This window comes from Cynoglossus semilaevis, chromosome 20 (assembly GCF_000523025.1).
Source record: "Cynoglossus semilaevis isolate Cse_v1.0 chromosome 20, Cse_v1.0, whole genome shotgun sequence".
Taxonomy (NCBI): domain Eukaryota; kingdom Metazoa; phylum Chordata; class Actinopteri; order Pleuronectiformes; family Cynoglossidae; genus Cynoglossus; species Cynoglossus semilaevis.
Window position 1 is genome coordinate 6616379 of NC_024326.1, and position 15700 is coordinate 6632078.

Here is a 15700-nt window from a genome sequence, read left to right on the forward strand (position 1 = left end):
AAACTCCACATATTTACGGGAATTCAGATCTTTAAAATCGTCTGTGTCGTGTTGCTGTTGGGAATCATGGGTCCATCTTCAAACCACCACTTAAACCCTGATGAAACACAGACCAACAGAGGCAGCATTTGGCCTGCTGTCCGTAGCATGTAGTTTTAAAGTCAACATGGCTGTGGTATGGAGGTCATCGGGCGAATGTTGTCTCAGCTTTGAAGCCTGCTCCTCTAAGTAGGTCACACTTGAGTGCCATCAAGGCAGTGCTACGTCATTAACCCTATTTGGTTTCTGGTTTTTGCCATCATTTTTATTTTTTGATAATCTAAGTTTTTGCTTGTGATAATAAAACAATTAGAAATCACCTCTTTTAATATTTCCTCCTTTTCCTCCTATGACCCGACCTGAACTGTGATGTGGCCTAAAATGAACGCTCAGTTTATCTTATCGTGCGTGTTGTGGTTTCATCGTCTGGTGAAAGCCAACACGGGGGCCTCAAATTGTGCAGCCATCCCAGAATGCCCTTTCTATTTTTCACTCCCAAACCTTTGTAGAGCCTCCGAGGAAAGAGATGAGTTCTTCCCCTCTAATTAAGTGGTCGTAAAAAATCAGCAGGGCTGGGGGGGGGGTTCAAGGAATGAGAAGTGTTCTGTTCGCCTCACAAACACGACCTTTCACCTCCACATTATCTGCTAAATGAAACTCCAGCGGCCCTGCTGCTGTACATCTATGGAGCTCAGAGGAAATGGAGATTCCAGCGATTGACATACTGTATGTGACAGGCTTTATATTTGTGCAGGTCAGGAACGGAGGCACAATAGAGGGATTATGTTACAGATGCTAATTCGTGTTGCTGTTGTTGTTGTTGTTTGGGAATTACAGACTTACAGAAAAAAAAGTTCATACACTCTCCAAAGTAAGAACATTGAAAATTAAAATCTGCAATTTGGTTTTAAATTTAAGACTGAACTTAACACTTTTAAGTTTAGAATTAAAATAAAAAGAATCCTTTGGGGTGGAAGAATGTTTATTTAGTCAGTGTAATTCTAAAAGTGTGAGTCTTTCCTGAGATCTCTGTCTGTCTCCCTGCTCCCCTGTTAATCAGTGTCATCACACTGACCTGTGTCTGGTTCATTAGTCTCACTCCTGTCACCTGGTGTCCTGTGTATATGAACCTCCCTCCTGCTAGCAGTCCAGGTAGGTCGTTGGTCTGTGTGGTTGGTGTTGCGGTCATGCTATGTGTTTCCTTATGTTTTATGCCCATGCTTTGTGCTCATGTATTTCTGTTTTGCCTTGATAAATGTTTGAAGTTGTTGATTAAACCCTTTTGCACCTGATTTTGGTCTCTGTGTTGGAGTGTTGCATTTGGGTCCTGCCAGCTTTTGTGAATGTCTTTATTTACAATGCAAACCATAGCAGAATAAGTGTTATAAATATTATTGGTAACCAAACTAAATCACACACTGGGAGAGCATTTATCCAGGAATGATAGAGACAAAAGTCTTTTGTTTGTATCATTGCCTTTTTTTTACTAATTTCACTGATCAACATTAAACATGTCTGTTACTGAGTCAACATTCTAAAGAAAACTGATGGTTTTCACTTTATTATTTTTGTTCCCTGTTCTTCCTGTATTAGACTTCCTGTCTCATTGTCTGATTCAGGAGCAAGAGGTTCCTGATATGAAGCAGTGCAGAAACAGTCAACTGTGTTGGTTTGGTTTTCTAGAAGACATTTTATATCTGATCCCAGAGGTCAACTTCAGAACAGACAGCAGGGTTGTCCAACTCCAGTTGGACTTGGTGAAGTCTCCTGGATGACTTCATAAAGGAAGGTTGATGTGAATGACAGGTCGTTACCTGCTGATTCTTTCCTGTTCAACAGACCTACTTTGTTATTAACATGGTTGTTAAAGGTAACTATTGACTCGTGTAAATCTTGGCCTGATGGAGAATTATTGCAGCGTCATGCTCTGCTGTAGCTCTCTCATTGTCTCACCCACTGTTATTACCTGTGTGAAATATGGCTTCTCTGCTGACACGCTCTGACGCTGCTCTTTGCTTTTCTGGACTTTCCCCGTCTTCTTTTTGATTTTTTTGCTGAATAACACAGGAGGGGTGGTTGCAGGGCTTCAGCAGTTACCACACCTGGGCTCTGACTTCCTTCCTGCCCTCCCCGGGAATTCTTCACTTTCACCACCTGCAGATGCAAAGTAGTGGAGGGGAAAGAGCCAGGCCTCTTATACCTTTCCTGAGAGGGAGGCCAGTCCTGGCTTGTGTGGAGGCGCAGTCCTCTTTTACTGCGTTTCACGGATGAGACGTTGGACATTGGTGGATGTGTGTGTGTGTGTGTGTGTGTGTGAGAGAGAGGGAGAGAGAGAGACATTCAGGAGTACAGAACATTGTATGTCCTGCTAGTTTGTGACGTAACCTTAGAAATGTGCAGCTAAGAACCATTGTGGGTTTTTATAGACAGAGGTCCAAAACTTTTGTGTTGGTAGCGTCCTCTGCTGGCTGAAAATTGCAATGACTCTCTTAGTTTCAGTGACAGTCTGTATCAAATTGACATGTTGAGGGTCGGTCATTCAGCTTATTATAAAACATAAAAATAAAAGAAATACAAAATGGAGTTACAGTAAATATATACAATTAAAAAACTTTGCTGTGTGGCATTTTTAATTAAGTTAAAGTGTAAGTCTAAAGTTAAAATACCCATAAAAAACAAAACAAAATGAAGTTAATAGCCAGGCATGAATCAAAGACTGTTCTGACAATTAAACCAAAATTGTAACTCATTTAAACCTGTAATTTCTGCACAACAGACCAGAAAGAGAAACGGCTCGATATTTAAAATTAGGATTATAAATGTTTGCTGTCATTTATTTACAGAACACGTCGCAGTACGATATACAAATACAATGGTTCACAAGATACAGGTATGTTATAAACAGTGGCACAGTATGTTATGAGACACATATGAGGTACAAATAACGGGTCACATAAATGATTACAACATCTGAGACCCGTACACAAACTGTGTGAATATAAACAGAGCTTCAACGGTGAAGCGAGAAGGAACAACTTTTTTTGTTTTAAATTAATAATATATTTCTCCCAAAGCAAGTACTTTTTACATACCAAATAGATGAATGTGACAAATATTTAACTCATGCAATTCTCACTGCTCCACCTCCAGTTAAAACACTCATGTGTTTCAATGTAACAGACTTGTGTGTATATTTACGTCTATCCGACACTGAGACACTTCATCCTTTACACGCAGTACCAATGTGTTTTTAGTCAACCTCTTTTACAGTCAATATATATATATATGTATATATTAACATAAAAATATTAATCTCATTTTTGCACACATGAACAGGCAGACACTTCAGCTTTTGTGGTCATAGCTACGGACATCTGAGGAGGAAAATGACTGAACAACTTCTTAAGAGTTTCTAAAAAAGATTTACATTGCATAGATACACAACATAGTCCTGTATATGATGTCACCTGTCCCCAAGTTTATATTACACACACTTTTTTTTCTCTAATCCCTCGCCTCGTGCTCCTCAAATGCAGCACTGACGTAACTGTGCACCGGGTAAAACTTTACACACGAAAATAGCTTAAATGAAGTTTATTTTGGTTAAATACTTTTAAAAAAAACACTTACATGCCGATACAGCGTTTCTTGATTTGTCCATAAAAATATATGCAATATGAGACAAAGAAAATGTACATAAATAGGATGTAAGGGAATATTATATCTCACTTTTTAAGACATCAGTAGGAGAAAGAAAAAAAATGTCACATTTCTTATGATTTCTACCTTTTCTTAATTAATTGGGTAATTTACAGTTAATTTCACCGGAAATAAAATTAAAATAAAGTAATGGTTTAAAGTTTTATCTATTAAAAATGCAGCATATTAATCAGTCGATGGTCAAAGGTCACAATGTGGTAAAACGTCCAGTTGAAATCCAGGGTCTTCCATACAGTCCGTGTGTAGTTCTGACGTTGGTCCCATGTCCATGCCGTCCTCAGTCTTCTACTTAGTCTTCTGAGAGCCAATCATCACTTTAGAGACAAAGTTGACGATGGCGCTCGCAGGCTGCTCAGGGTCGTGCTCGGCAAATAGGTGACAAATATTGTCCATGGATGTGCCGCTTTTCCGGGCCACGAAGCCAAAGATCCTGGGAAGGTGTAGATTTTATATTTAGAACACTTCTTTAAGTGTGATATTTTCAAATCAGTGTTTTTGAAAGTCTAATTCCCCATTTATTAACAAATTCTTACCCAAATAAAATAGCAAACTTTTAAACTTTCCCCCAGATATATGTTTCTGTATATACTGGTTGGTATTCAAAAGATGGAATTCCACCATATTATTACAATAATAAAATAAATTACATTAGAAGCATGCTAAAAAAAAGGAAGATTTATATATATGAGTACTTTTACGTCTCTAAATTATTACAGAGATTATTTACTTACTTTGCTGAAGGACAGCCATCTTTATTCCACCTGTGTTTTTGAAATGACAAAAAATACAAATAAGAAAAATAAAACATGTTGACGTTTTATTTTGTAATTTATTATTGCCATTATGTAGAAATAACTGTTGTGTCACAAACTTTTAATATTTATACCAACATTGTTTGACTCACTTTCTGTCTTTGGGGTCTAACGCACAGAATATGACTGTGTTGACGTTGTAGTGCCTCCTGAAGAAGAGCCTAAAGACGAGAAAAGATGATACAGTTACTGTGGAAAGTGGCCATTTTGCAGATGTAGTACTATGTAGTGATACTGCAGTAAGAGCTTACTTCCTCTGGTTGTCAGTGAGGGTGATTCCCTGGGATGAAACTTTGAAATGGACCACAGTAGAGGTCGGTGGAGGGTTTGTGTTCAGGGTCATGGTGGTGGCTTTCTGCACCGCCTGGATGCCGGTCAGAGACTCCATCTCCACTGAGCCCAGGTACCAAACATTACACGCTGCAGGAACACACACACACACACACACATTCAAATTACACTCAGGTAGAGACCCCCTTGCTTCTTAACATTGGGAGTGGAGTTTAACTGCGATTTACCTGCACCCTGTTTGAGCAGCTCAACAGCAGAGTTTGTGATCGTTTGTGAGTTATTCTCCACGACATCTTCAAGAGGATCTATAAGGCAGAATTACACACAAGGTGATGAAAACAATTTAACCTGTGGTGTTAGGTAAAAGACAGTGTTTAAAGGTTAACCAAGAATATTGGAAATATAAGATTAAATATTAATAATTAAATTATATAAAATGATTAACATTCATAGCCACAAGCTCGGCTCAGCTCTGCAGACTGTATGATTGTTTACCTCTGTCAGGAATGATGAGTTTACAGGGCAGGGCCAGGGGAGTGATGGAGTGTTGACAAACCAGTGCAGTCAAACTTCCTGTGAAAAAAATTACAACGAGAATTTAATTGTAAAAATAATAATAGCAAATGTACATGATGTGAGTACGTTTGCTCAGTTGCCATACTCCACAAGTGGGCACTGTTGTGCATAGAGCTCCACTTTCAATGCAGTGTCACCAACCCTCCAGCAGGTGTCTCTATTACAAGGACAATGCAATAACCAGTGAACACAGTGTCATCACTCACCAAAGTAGGGCTCATTGGGGCAGCCCTTTAACCGAACTCCTTTCTGTGTACACTCGATGAGGAAGTGGCGCACTAACTCATTGGACAAGTCTCCCCCTGAGAAAGAGGGACAGAGGAGACAAAGAAAGAAGCATTTAAACTACATCGTCCAAGTATTTGACAGTCTTTACTGGCTGTGACCTCAACAAGGAATCCAAGTATTTACCTCGGAACAACATGTAATTTCCCAGCTTTAAAGAGTTGCATACAACATATTAAATTCATTCATTCAATCCCTGCCAGATTAATGGGATTATGATTCAACAGCCGAGCCTCTGAGGGAGCAGGAGGAGTCTATGTGAGGAATGTCTAGACACAAAAGCTGAGAGAAAGGCCCCGCTCCTTAAGATGGGTTGGATTTCACACTTTTAAGGAGCCACAATGCCCTGAGCTGAAAGTGGGGAGAAGGACCGTGACATGATGTCACCACAGGTGTTGTTGGACTGTGGAGGGGTGAGGACAAACAAAGGGACAGGTGTGAGTGGGGGATCAAAAGTAATGGGTTTTGCGCTGTGGTGGTCCCGAAGAGGTTAAAAAAAAACAAACATGGGAGGCGCAGTCCGTGTAATTTACAAACGTACTTTCAGAAGAATCCAGCGTGTTTAGGTTTCACGTTGTCTGGCTATTATTGAGTTACAAAAACAGAACAGGGTTTTTTTTGTGTGTGTTTGTTTTTCAAAACCCTCCTGTACCTGACACTCAAGGAATGAACATACCAAAGCAGCTTGTTTTGAACCCAATCCCTGGACATTTACAGTAGTTATGTGGGGCAGGGAGCTTCCCAGGAGAAAGACCTGGGATCACAGTCGGCTTATGGACTCAGCACAGCCTTTGTGAAGGGCTGAAACATTAGCTGTACATCTAAGACTGGCAATAGGGGTCTGTTTGACTCCATCACACTGATGCCCAGGAGAGAAACACAGAGCGAGTAGCTCTCCCTCCCACACACACACAGGAAAGGACTCTCATGTTCCACTACAGTGACTTGTAACTGTAGATGTCTTTGTGTGGGATTGTGTAATGTATAATTCCCATGAACTTCAGTTCAGACCAATCCCTCATATCGTATTGACATATAATTACGTTTTCAATACATGTTTGGTTCATTTTTGAGGGTAAATGTATAGACTTTACCTGGTTCAGAAACTCTAATCTGCCATCCATATAATAAGCTCATTCTTATAGAGAAAACGGAGATAGACTCATTATAGTTATTGATACAATTTATTGTTTGCTTATGTGGACAACCCACGTTGACGTTAGTACCTGGGTTGTTAAATATGGCTGCCACAGAAATTTGGTTAGCTCGAAAGTGGGAAAAAAAATAGTTTTGTCCTGCACTTCTCTCCAGTCTTTTTCTATAGAACATGACATTTTATATTATATTTACATTTTATTTATTTAAATATTTTTAAATAATGGGTTTAGAATGACAAATTATTTAATGGCAACCCGGTGGTCTGCAAACCTTATTTTAGGAAACGCTGCAATTAAAAACAGAAGTACATCAGTAGTACCTTTCTTGCTCTGCTGTAGAACAGATGGTGGGGGGGTGGCCACTTTCATTGCCAGTCCGTAGGCTCCTCTGAAGGAGTGGCTGTCCCTGACGATGAAGCTTCCCGGTTCTTTGTCTTTTAAGACTGAAATTGCTGCAGATGAATGAATGGAATCGTGAGCGCACTCTGCAGGTCTGTGGTTGAACTGAATTAAAATGTGTCCGTGATTCCTACCTTGATCTCTGGAGATGTCTGGCTTGTACCAGAATTTGGACGTGTCCTGAACAAACTTGACAGTAAGCTGTTTGTTGACTAGTACGTCTATGAAATAAAACAAACACGACAAAATATGAAGTTAGCAAGATCAGCCTTGATTTTTCTGTTGGGCCATTAGTTTCTGGTTTAACCCTTGTTTACCTGGGAGAGGCGAGGGTGTGCCAGGTGTCTGAGAGGACAGGTCAGGTAAGACATTAGGGAAGGGAATACTGACGGAGCTCCCACTGTGGGGACTGGAGAAACCACTGAGGGCCGGGGAGGCTGTCCCCAGCGAGTGTTCTCCATCCGACGCCCTCTTCTTCTCTGGTAGCAGTGGCGGCTGCACTTGGGGCATCTGGGACTGACTTTGTCCTTCAATGGACGTCAAATGATCCCTGTCCATGCCTCTGCTTCCAGAGTTTGGACCGTCCGTGCTGAAGACCAGACAGGAGTCCTCCTGCTCCTCGAAACTTTGTCCGTGACTGAGAGCAAACTGAGCCATGCGGCTCCGCTGGCTGCTACGAGGAGAGCTGTGGGCATTGGGAGCGGGGTGCAGGTGGGGGTGGTGCAGGGGAGGAGAGTGGTGGCCGTAGTCCAGTGACATGGAGTGCTGCAGTGGTTGTCTGTTTGAGGTGTAGCCGCTCAGAGAGGAGTGGCGGGTGAGGACAGGATGCTCCGGCCAGAACTGGTTCATGGATGAGCTTGAGTTAAGAAGTGAAGACAGTGGATTAGTGTTGGTTTATCAGTAATGATGCTACGAAAAACAAAGACTTGTTTAGCGTTTGTACCAAAAGATTTATTGACTTTTATTTGTGACACTATAGCAAAAAAAACCAACAACAATATAAGTCCAGTTTTTTTTACCTGTCTGTCTGATGAACACTTCCACCAATGGAGGCAGAGTGTGCGGCACTTAGTGTCCTGTGGCAGTTGACGGCAGATTCGGGCAAACTTTCACCTCCGCCGTGGCCGATCATCTCTGAATATTCACGAGATTCTGCACGATTGCAAAAAGAAAAAAGAGAAAACAATTATTCCTCATATTCCCTCATAACACAGATGTAAATAATGAAAAGCTAAACACATTCATTTTGATGAAAACAAAGTTGTCCCAAGAGTGATGACATGAAATGGGAAATATTTGGTCACAGAGATGGAAAAAGTGAGGAGGTCTGAGATTTTTTCACACGCCAAAGAATCAATATCTGAGTAATAACGCAATGAAAACTCTCCACATGGCCTTACATAATCAATCCACATTAAACCCATTACCAATTACTCCGGCCACAAGCCATGGAGTCAGCAAATGAAATTTGATTGCAGCTTGAAATTAAAAGCCCTCCACCGTAATTATCTTAAAAGCCCCATTTGAATCTGTCGTACTCTGGAGCCACTGAGAACCCCAACTCAGAACCCTCATGTTTCCAACTCAGCATTTAAAGCCGCGGGGTTGTGAAAGACCAAAAAAAAAAACAACTTCTGGTCCCTTCCTGTCCTTGTATTCCCTATGTGTGCAGGGACAAATATTTTCCTGAGTCGTGTTCTGGTCGAAAAGTGAGGAAATGTTGGACGACAGAGACACAGGTCTGTGGTGAAGTAGTGTCGTGAGGTCAGAGTTCACGGTGAGATCAGCCCTTCACGGTATATGTGGCTCGTCTCTGCCAAATATAACCCTGTTAACTCAAATCAAAACTGGAAAAACCTACATATCTCGCAGGACGTATAGTTAAGTTTACAGAAAACGATGAAATGCTGCTTGACCTCGGATAAACATCACGGATAGAAAGAAAAAATAGTTTGCAGACCAAGAAACACCAGGGAGCTTAGTTTTAATACAAAGAACAACAGTGTTATGTCTGAAACTATTTTCTCTTTTGGTCGTAACCACACCACAATGAAAATTCCTGAAAACCAAACCAGAGAAGCAGAGACAGTTAGGAATCTCCCTGCTTTTGTAATTAAGAGATGTCTTTTTTCTTTTCTTTTTATCCTGTAGTAAAATGGACAAAGATGGTTTTGTCTTAAAAGAAATACCAGGTAAAAGACAACGGCATCACTGTACAGACATAAAAAAAGACTCATGAAACCATAAGTCACTACTTAAATCAGCTGACTGCAAAATACGTACAGTAAAAGGTCGTGAGGGCAAACATGGTGCTTTCACAAAGACACAAGTGCAGTCGTTTCTCATGTGATCGTTTTTGTACGACTGCAAAACCCAGGTCAATTGTTTAACCTTCGGTAATGACACATCCATACACTCAGAGGTCGGCTGTATTTTTACTCCACCACACAATGACATTTCTGTGTTTTAAATACATACTGGTAATTATATGGGGACATGGTTTTCCTATACGGCCCTCCTGTGTCTAATTTTAAATGCTGCTTCTGGGTTCACAAAGAAAGATGGCTTTCTTCCCTCAGCCCAAGGACGACTCATAAGAACTCCATGTGACCGAGCGCTCATTGATATTTTAAACTCACCGTGGTCCGATCTGTAGCCTCCGTATGACTGCACGCTGGGTGTGTGTCTGAGCTGCATGAGTTCTGACATAGTCTTCACTGAAGGACATAATAAAATGAGACATGGTCAATAACAAGGAGCCTTTGTGTACTCGTGTTATGTCACTGACACAGGAAATGCTTATTTTTACCATAGGGTGTAGGTGGACTGATGGGGAAGGCAGGAGTGGGTGGAGGTATCTCAGTCTCAGCATCAGCTCTGTTGTCCACGTCAGGGCCGTGGGTTCTGTAGTCAGCGCTGTCACTTCTGTACAACATACGGTTCTAGAGAAACATATGGAACCATCAGATTATAATAGTATTAGTAGACAAATAGAAATGGAATTGACAATTATTTAATTCCTAATTTGTCATTGTCATTGTTAACACCACATTATATGGTATGGTACTTGTACAGACAGGTTAATGTCATTATCATAAGAGACTTCGGCACTGACCTGAGGGGAATACTTCCCATGGCTCCTTGTATCCTCTGTCCCATGCCAACCTGAACGACTGAAGCCCGTCTGATCTGTGACATCACTTCCTTGGCGGCTCAGACTTCGCGTGACACTCTCCCGTCCCTCATTGGACTGGACAGCTGGATACACACAGGTAGACAGCGGCAAACAGGTCATTAAACGTTAACAGATCAGCAGAAAACACCGCGTTCAAGGAGGTCAGGGCATAAAAACACTGCAGGGAAAACAACCGAGCTGCGACTTCAAGACTCAACCGCTCAATCGTAAAATTATTACGTTTTCAACCAGTGACACGGTAGACAACTAAATTAAATTTAAACCATCATTTTGACTACGTTTTTGTGCATTGGTACACTAATGTCATTTTCATGGACTCAGTGTTTGAAGACAAAGACCAGGCTGTTAACACCAGGACTCTTCCTACACTCATGTTTTGGGGGGACAGCTGTGGAATTCTGGTGTGTGTGTGGTTCAATGTTGATGACTGTGAAGAGTGTGGCCACTCAGCACCAGGGTGTTAATTTGAGCCCTCCAAGTGAGTCCTGACCTCCCAGTCCTAAAGAATGCTAATGGTGCTAAAGTGTTTCTTTCAAGGATCATTAATCACTCACCTTGGTCTGGGTCTGAATATGGACGACACACACATTGTCACTTTTTACAATACTTATTTATGCGTGCGTTTTACTACTTCAACAGTTGCCTGTAAGTCTGCAGGAGCCTGTGTGTGTGTGTGTGTGTGTGTGTGTGTACTTTTTGATGCCTTATTCACTGAGCGCTAAATAAATTAAGTTTATTTAGGGTAAAACAAATGTTATTTTTGCTGGGACAAATGGATGTTAAATACCTCATTATAATGACGGTGTTTGTATATAATACTGTACTTTGTACTATGAGTACCAGTTACATATTAGTGAAGGTAAATATACTCTGAAGACAAATGTTTATGAATTAAAATGTTTAACGTTTACCAAGATTAGCCAAAAACAGATAAAGATTACAGAAGAAAATACAGAATAAGCTAATAATTCACTAGCTAAGTTAAGATGTATGAATATAAAAGAGAGAGAGAGAGAGCACAACAAAAACATAGTTTGTCATTGACTTGGAAAATAATTGGACAAACAGTGTTTGTTTACACAAAACAGTACAATTCTTTCTCTCCTCGTTCCTAGTTACTGTCTGTTTAAAAGAAAAGGACGTTGCTATTTGTTCAGCTGGCTTTAACGCAAATTAAAAAATAAAGGAATGCTCCTCTCATTTCGTGCCATGTCATGTCAATTAGCAAATCTTGCGTAATTTATCTGAATAATGCGTGTGTGGAAAACGGTGGTGTCTTTTTTTAGGGGAATTCTAAACTAAACTAAACTATCAACAGCCAAACAGGCCCTGCCTTAACCACTGACAGTAACAGATGGCTCTGTCCAGTTCTTATATAGAGTCTATGGTTGCTTCTTTGTCCCTGATTTATATTATTGATTTTATTCCCCTGTCTGCGTTTAAAGTATGTTCATATTTGATTAAGTCAATATACTCGTAATCAAAATAATCCTAAACATTGTTGCTCCAGCGTTGTGTGACCGACTCTGACACATGACTCACTTCTCTTATGAACATGAAAGTCTCGATTAAAAGCATGACCTGTTGCTTCCTGTAGGCTAGTGATAAAAAAGGTTGTGTTTGTTACTTGGAATTATTTTGTCAGTGTTTCACCTTAAGATGAACCAAAAGGGAAATAATGGAATGGTTGAAGAAAAGAAAAAAAAGTCCTTATATAACAGTGACGTAAAACAACATATTTATGAGTCTGTAATGAAGAAACAAGCATCGACAGAATCAAGACATCTGGACATATTCACTCCATGCAGGACAGAAACAAACAGTGTTTTCATGAGTGTGTCATGCAACACAGTGCCTTCGTGGTTGATATATGCACAGGCAGGTACGACTCTGTAAACTATTGGAAAAGGAAAGAAAAAAACATAGCCTCGAGCCTCTCTTATTCCTCTTTTGGAAATTCCTCAGGCCTCCCCATCTTGTGCCCCCCGTGAAAGCACACGTACACGCTGCAGTGCGATTCACGCACCACTAACACTCTGCTCTGCTCTGCTCTCTGCATTTTCTCTGCCTCACTGGATTTCAGCTCACAAAATATAATGAATGCTTTTCCACCAAGTAAAGTATGGCTGTTCTGCAGCCAACTCTGCAGAACTGTAAAACTTAAGAAAACAGTTCCACAATGAAAGTTGTTGTCGCTCTGCGTAGAGGCAGCGCGGACAGTGTTTTGTTGAAGCCAAGTTCTGGGAAAAGGGGGCACAAACGGAGACAGTGGATTGTAGTAACCTAGTACTTTCACCGTGTAGTCCTCAGTCTGGGAAACGTAGATATCAAACTTCAGTTACTAAGAAAAATTCTTTTGTGCAGATCACTTTTTGACTTTGGCCCTGGGATCAGTTTGAACACGAATGAAGGGGAAACAACTTTGGCATCCTCTGTGGATACGAGTCACGTTGCTGCATACCTTCAGTGAGCACAACAACCAGAAGAGAAATTTCCATAGTACTGTAATAATCACTGGTATGAATTCAAAAGAGCTTTTCTTAAACAGAGGAGGTGCCAAACATGAATCAGTAATAATGAGAGAATCCATTAAGAGGGCTGTCATTAAAATGAAAGAAGTGGCTTTTAAATTATATATGATACTTCACACAACAATGACCGAGGGGGAGAGGGGGGGAGGCTTTGATTTTACAAAGATGTTTCCTTTAGATCGCAATCTCTGTGATCCAACGCGGTGAGACGGCAGCGCAGAGAAGAAGGTGGATGACAGCTGCTCTCCCTCTCTTCATGTACCAAAGTGATTCTGCAGTGAGATAGTTCTGCAGACAAGTCGGGACAGCACTCTCCATCCCCAGAAACATCCGTACAACACCTGAAAACCTGACAACAACCCTGCTGTTCCTGCCCCTGTACCAGACCCAGCACAGGAGACAGGGCAGGAGGTGAACATTTGGACATTTTAGCAGCGATTTAGACCAAAAAAAACCTCTCTGGTCAAAACCACACCACCACCACCAATACACCCAGACACTTTCTGACTATCTTACCTGTCTGCTGTGTGTTTGTCAGGGTTGCTGCATTACTATTGCCGATGCCGTTTGAGCATTTGCCCCCTGAGCTGTTGACGCGTGCGCTGCCGTTCCTCTTTATGGAGTTGCTGCGCCTCGGCACTGGCACAAACGTGGGGTCCAGGTCCATGATCAGCTGGTTGAGCTGATCTATGGAGTTGTCGATGTCCATGGTTAGAGACTTGAACTCGTCATCCTGCTTGTTGTTGTTGTTGTTGTTTATCGTCGTCTGTTCCTTGTGCGTTGCCGCGTCTCTGCTGCAGCTCTGCTGCTCTGCAGTCAGACCTGCCTTGGCTGAGCTGTTCCCCTGTGTTTTCCCCATGTACCTTTCAGCACTGCTTCCTTCTTCTGGCATGTAGATGAACTGTTGGGCAGCAACCATCTGCTGCTGCCGGACCCATGACTGTGTTGAGTAGCTTCCCTGTCTGTACACGTGCTGTTTGGGCACAGCAGCGCCGCTGGGATTGGAGGTGGCCACAGAGTTGCTCCTGGAGCTCAGACAGCCCCTTCCAGTCTCTGTATACAGTCGCTCATATTCCTCCATGCTGGATGGAGCCGGGTGGTGTAGGTGGTGCTGGCCTTGGCCTTGGCCCTGGCTCTGGCTCTGCTGCTCGTCTCCACCAGGACTTCCGAAGCCGTCCGAAAGCAGGGAGTTCTGACTACTCTTGTGGCAGGACGACGATAAGGTTCCCAGACTGTCCACACTGTGTAGATCATGACCCGTAATCACCTCGTCGTCCAAAATGTCCGTTTCTCGCTCTCCTGGACGATTGTCTCCATTGATGTGCACCTGAGCTGGAACTATCTGCTGGATGCTCACTCTAGAGCCCTGATCCTCCATCTCCTCCAGTGAGGGCTGCTCAAGACCAAAACCACTCAGAAGTCGCTTCAGCTGCACCTTTTCCTGCTCGCTGGGACCCTGGTTGGCTCTGACAGTGCCAGTGGTGCCAGTTGTCGGTCTGTCAGTCCACAGGGAAGTGCTGGAGAGGCCGGAGTCGCTGCTAACAGAGAGCGCGTGGTCACTGTGGTCGGGGCTGGAGGTGGTGGAGGTGGTGCGGGCCCCTCTGCCGAGCGTGGACTCTCCTGCACCGGGGCTCCTCTTGCTAGCTGCTTTGTCCTGGGCTAGGGCTTGAAAACGAGGTGCTGCAAAATAGAAGAGATGCAGCGCTTCATACAGTCAGCTGGTATGGACACACGTGCACAGTGAGACAAAGACACGGCAGAGATGCAGAGAGACAAAACAGAAAACGCCAACGAAACCACAGACAAAGGAAAGACTCTTGTTAACAAGCACAGTCGTGTCACCCCACCACCACCGACATTCATTCACAATCTGTTATTGACAAAAGCTTAACACTTACAATTGCACTTCAACTGACAAAGGCATTCCAGACAACACAGTTCACCAGACTACACACAACCAGGACATCGACACACCAAGGAAGGAAGAGATGAATCACATATCAACAATTCAGGACTTGTCACTACATTAGATGTGTCAGCAACGGAGAAATGAGTAAAGGGATTTAGAGCAAACCTACGGCACGGCAACACTCCCTGATACACGCTGGGGTTAAGTCCTGTGAATGTCACTACAAGAGTCAGATGGCAGAGGATCTCAAGAGTCTGACCCCTGCATTCCTCACCCTGCTGTGATACACCCCCCGCCCCACACTCCCTCTTGTCTGCCCCTTGACCCTCAGCATACGGCCAACCAACCCTTCTTCAATCACACAAGTCAAATAATTAGAATATGAATAAAGACACGACACACGTCTCAAGGGCAGAGACAAATCCACTCTCTTAAATACAATTATAATAAAATAAAATACAAAATACGTGAGGGTGAGTAGCTTTTAAAAAAAACTGCTGCTTCAAAGTCGCTTTCCAGGATCTGACTACCATCCAGGAAAAGACCCTCACCCCCTGCCCTCCCCTCCACTCTCCTGTCTGAACTAAGCTCCTGTATCTGTGTCTTGCTCCCACCACCACATGTGGAACCTTGACTTGGCCTCTGCCGAGGCTTCCATGGAGGTCAGTTCTGCTGGGAATTTTCCAACAAATCCCCCTGATAACATTCCCACCAAGAAGGTGTAACAAGGTCTCAGGACAGATGTTTTTCCTCTCTCTCTCCCTCAACACTGCCCATCATTCTCT

General features: G+C 42.5%; 1 protein-coding gene across 3 annotated transcripts in view; it reads right to left on the reverse strand.

Moving 5' to 3' along the window:
* Positions 1-2846: 2846 nt before the first annotated feature.
* Positions 2847-15700, reverse strand: part of LOC103396288 (tensin-3) — a 29351-nt gene continuing 16497 nt past the window's right edge. For 2 of the 3 annotated variants that reach the window (XM_008334314.3, XM_008334312.3), the window contains 15 exons: positions 13523-14686; positions 10395-10537; positions 10089-10221; positions 9919-9996; positions 8299-8431; positions 7597-8135; positions 7414-7500; positions 7201-7332; positions 5645-5740; positions 5358-5435; positions 5090-5167; positions 4823-4991; positions 4664-4732; positions 4491-4520; positions 2847-4189 (listed from right to left, as the gene is read on the reverse strand). In XM_008334314.3, the coding sequence (XP_008332536.1) occupies positions 4045-4189; positions 4491-4520; positions 4664-4732; positions 4823-4991; positions 5090-5167; positions 5358-5435; positions 5645-5740; positions 7201-7332; positions 7414-7500; positions 7597-8135; positions 8299-8431; positions 9919-9996; positions 10089-10221; positions 10395-10537; positions 13523-14686 (3074 nt within the window). In that variant the 3' untranslated portion in view covers positions 2847-4044. The remainder of the gene's footprint in view (positions 4190-4490; positions 4521-4663; positions 4733-4822; positions 4992-5089; positions 5168-5357; positions 5436-5644; positions 5741-7200; positions 7333-7413; positions 7501-7596; positions 8136-8298; positions 8432-9918; positions 9997-10088; positions 10222-10394; positions 10538-13522; positions 14687-15700) is intronic. The other variant, XM_017042572.2, reaches the window with a different exon arrangement.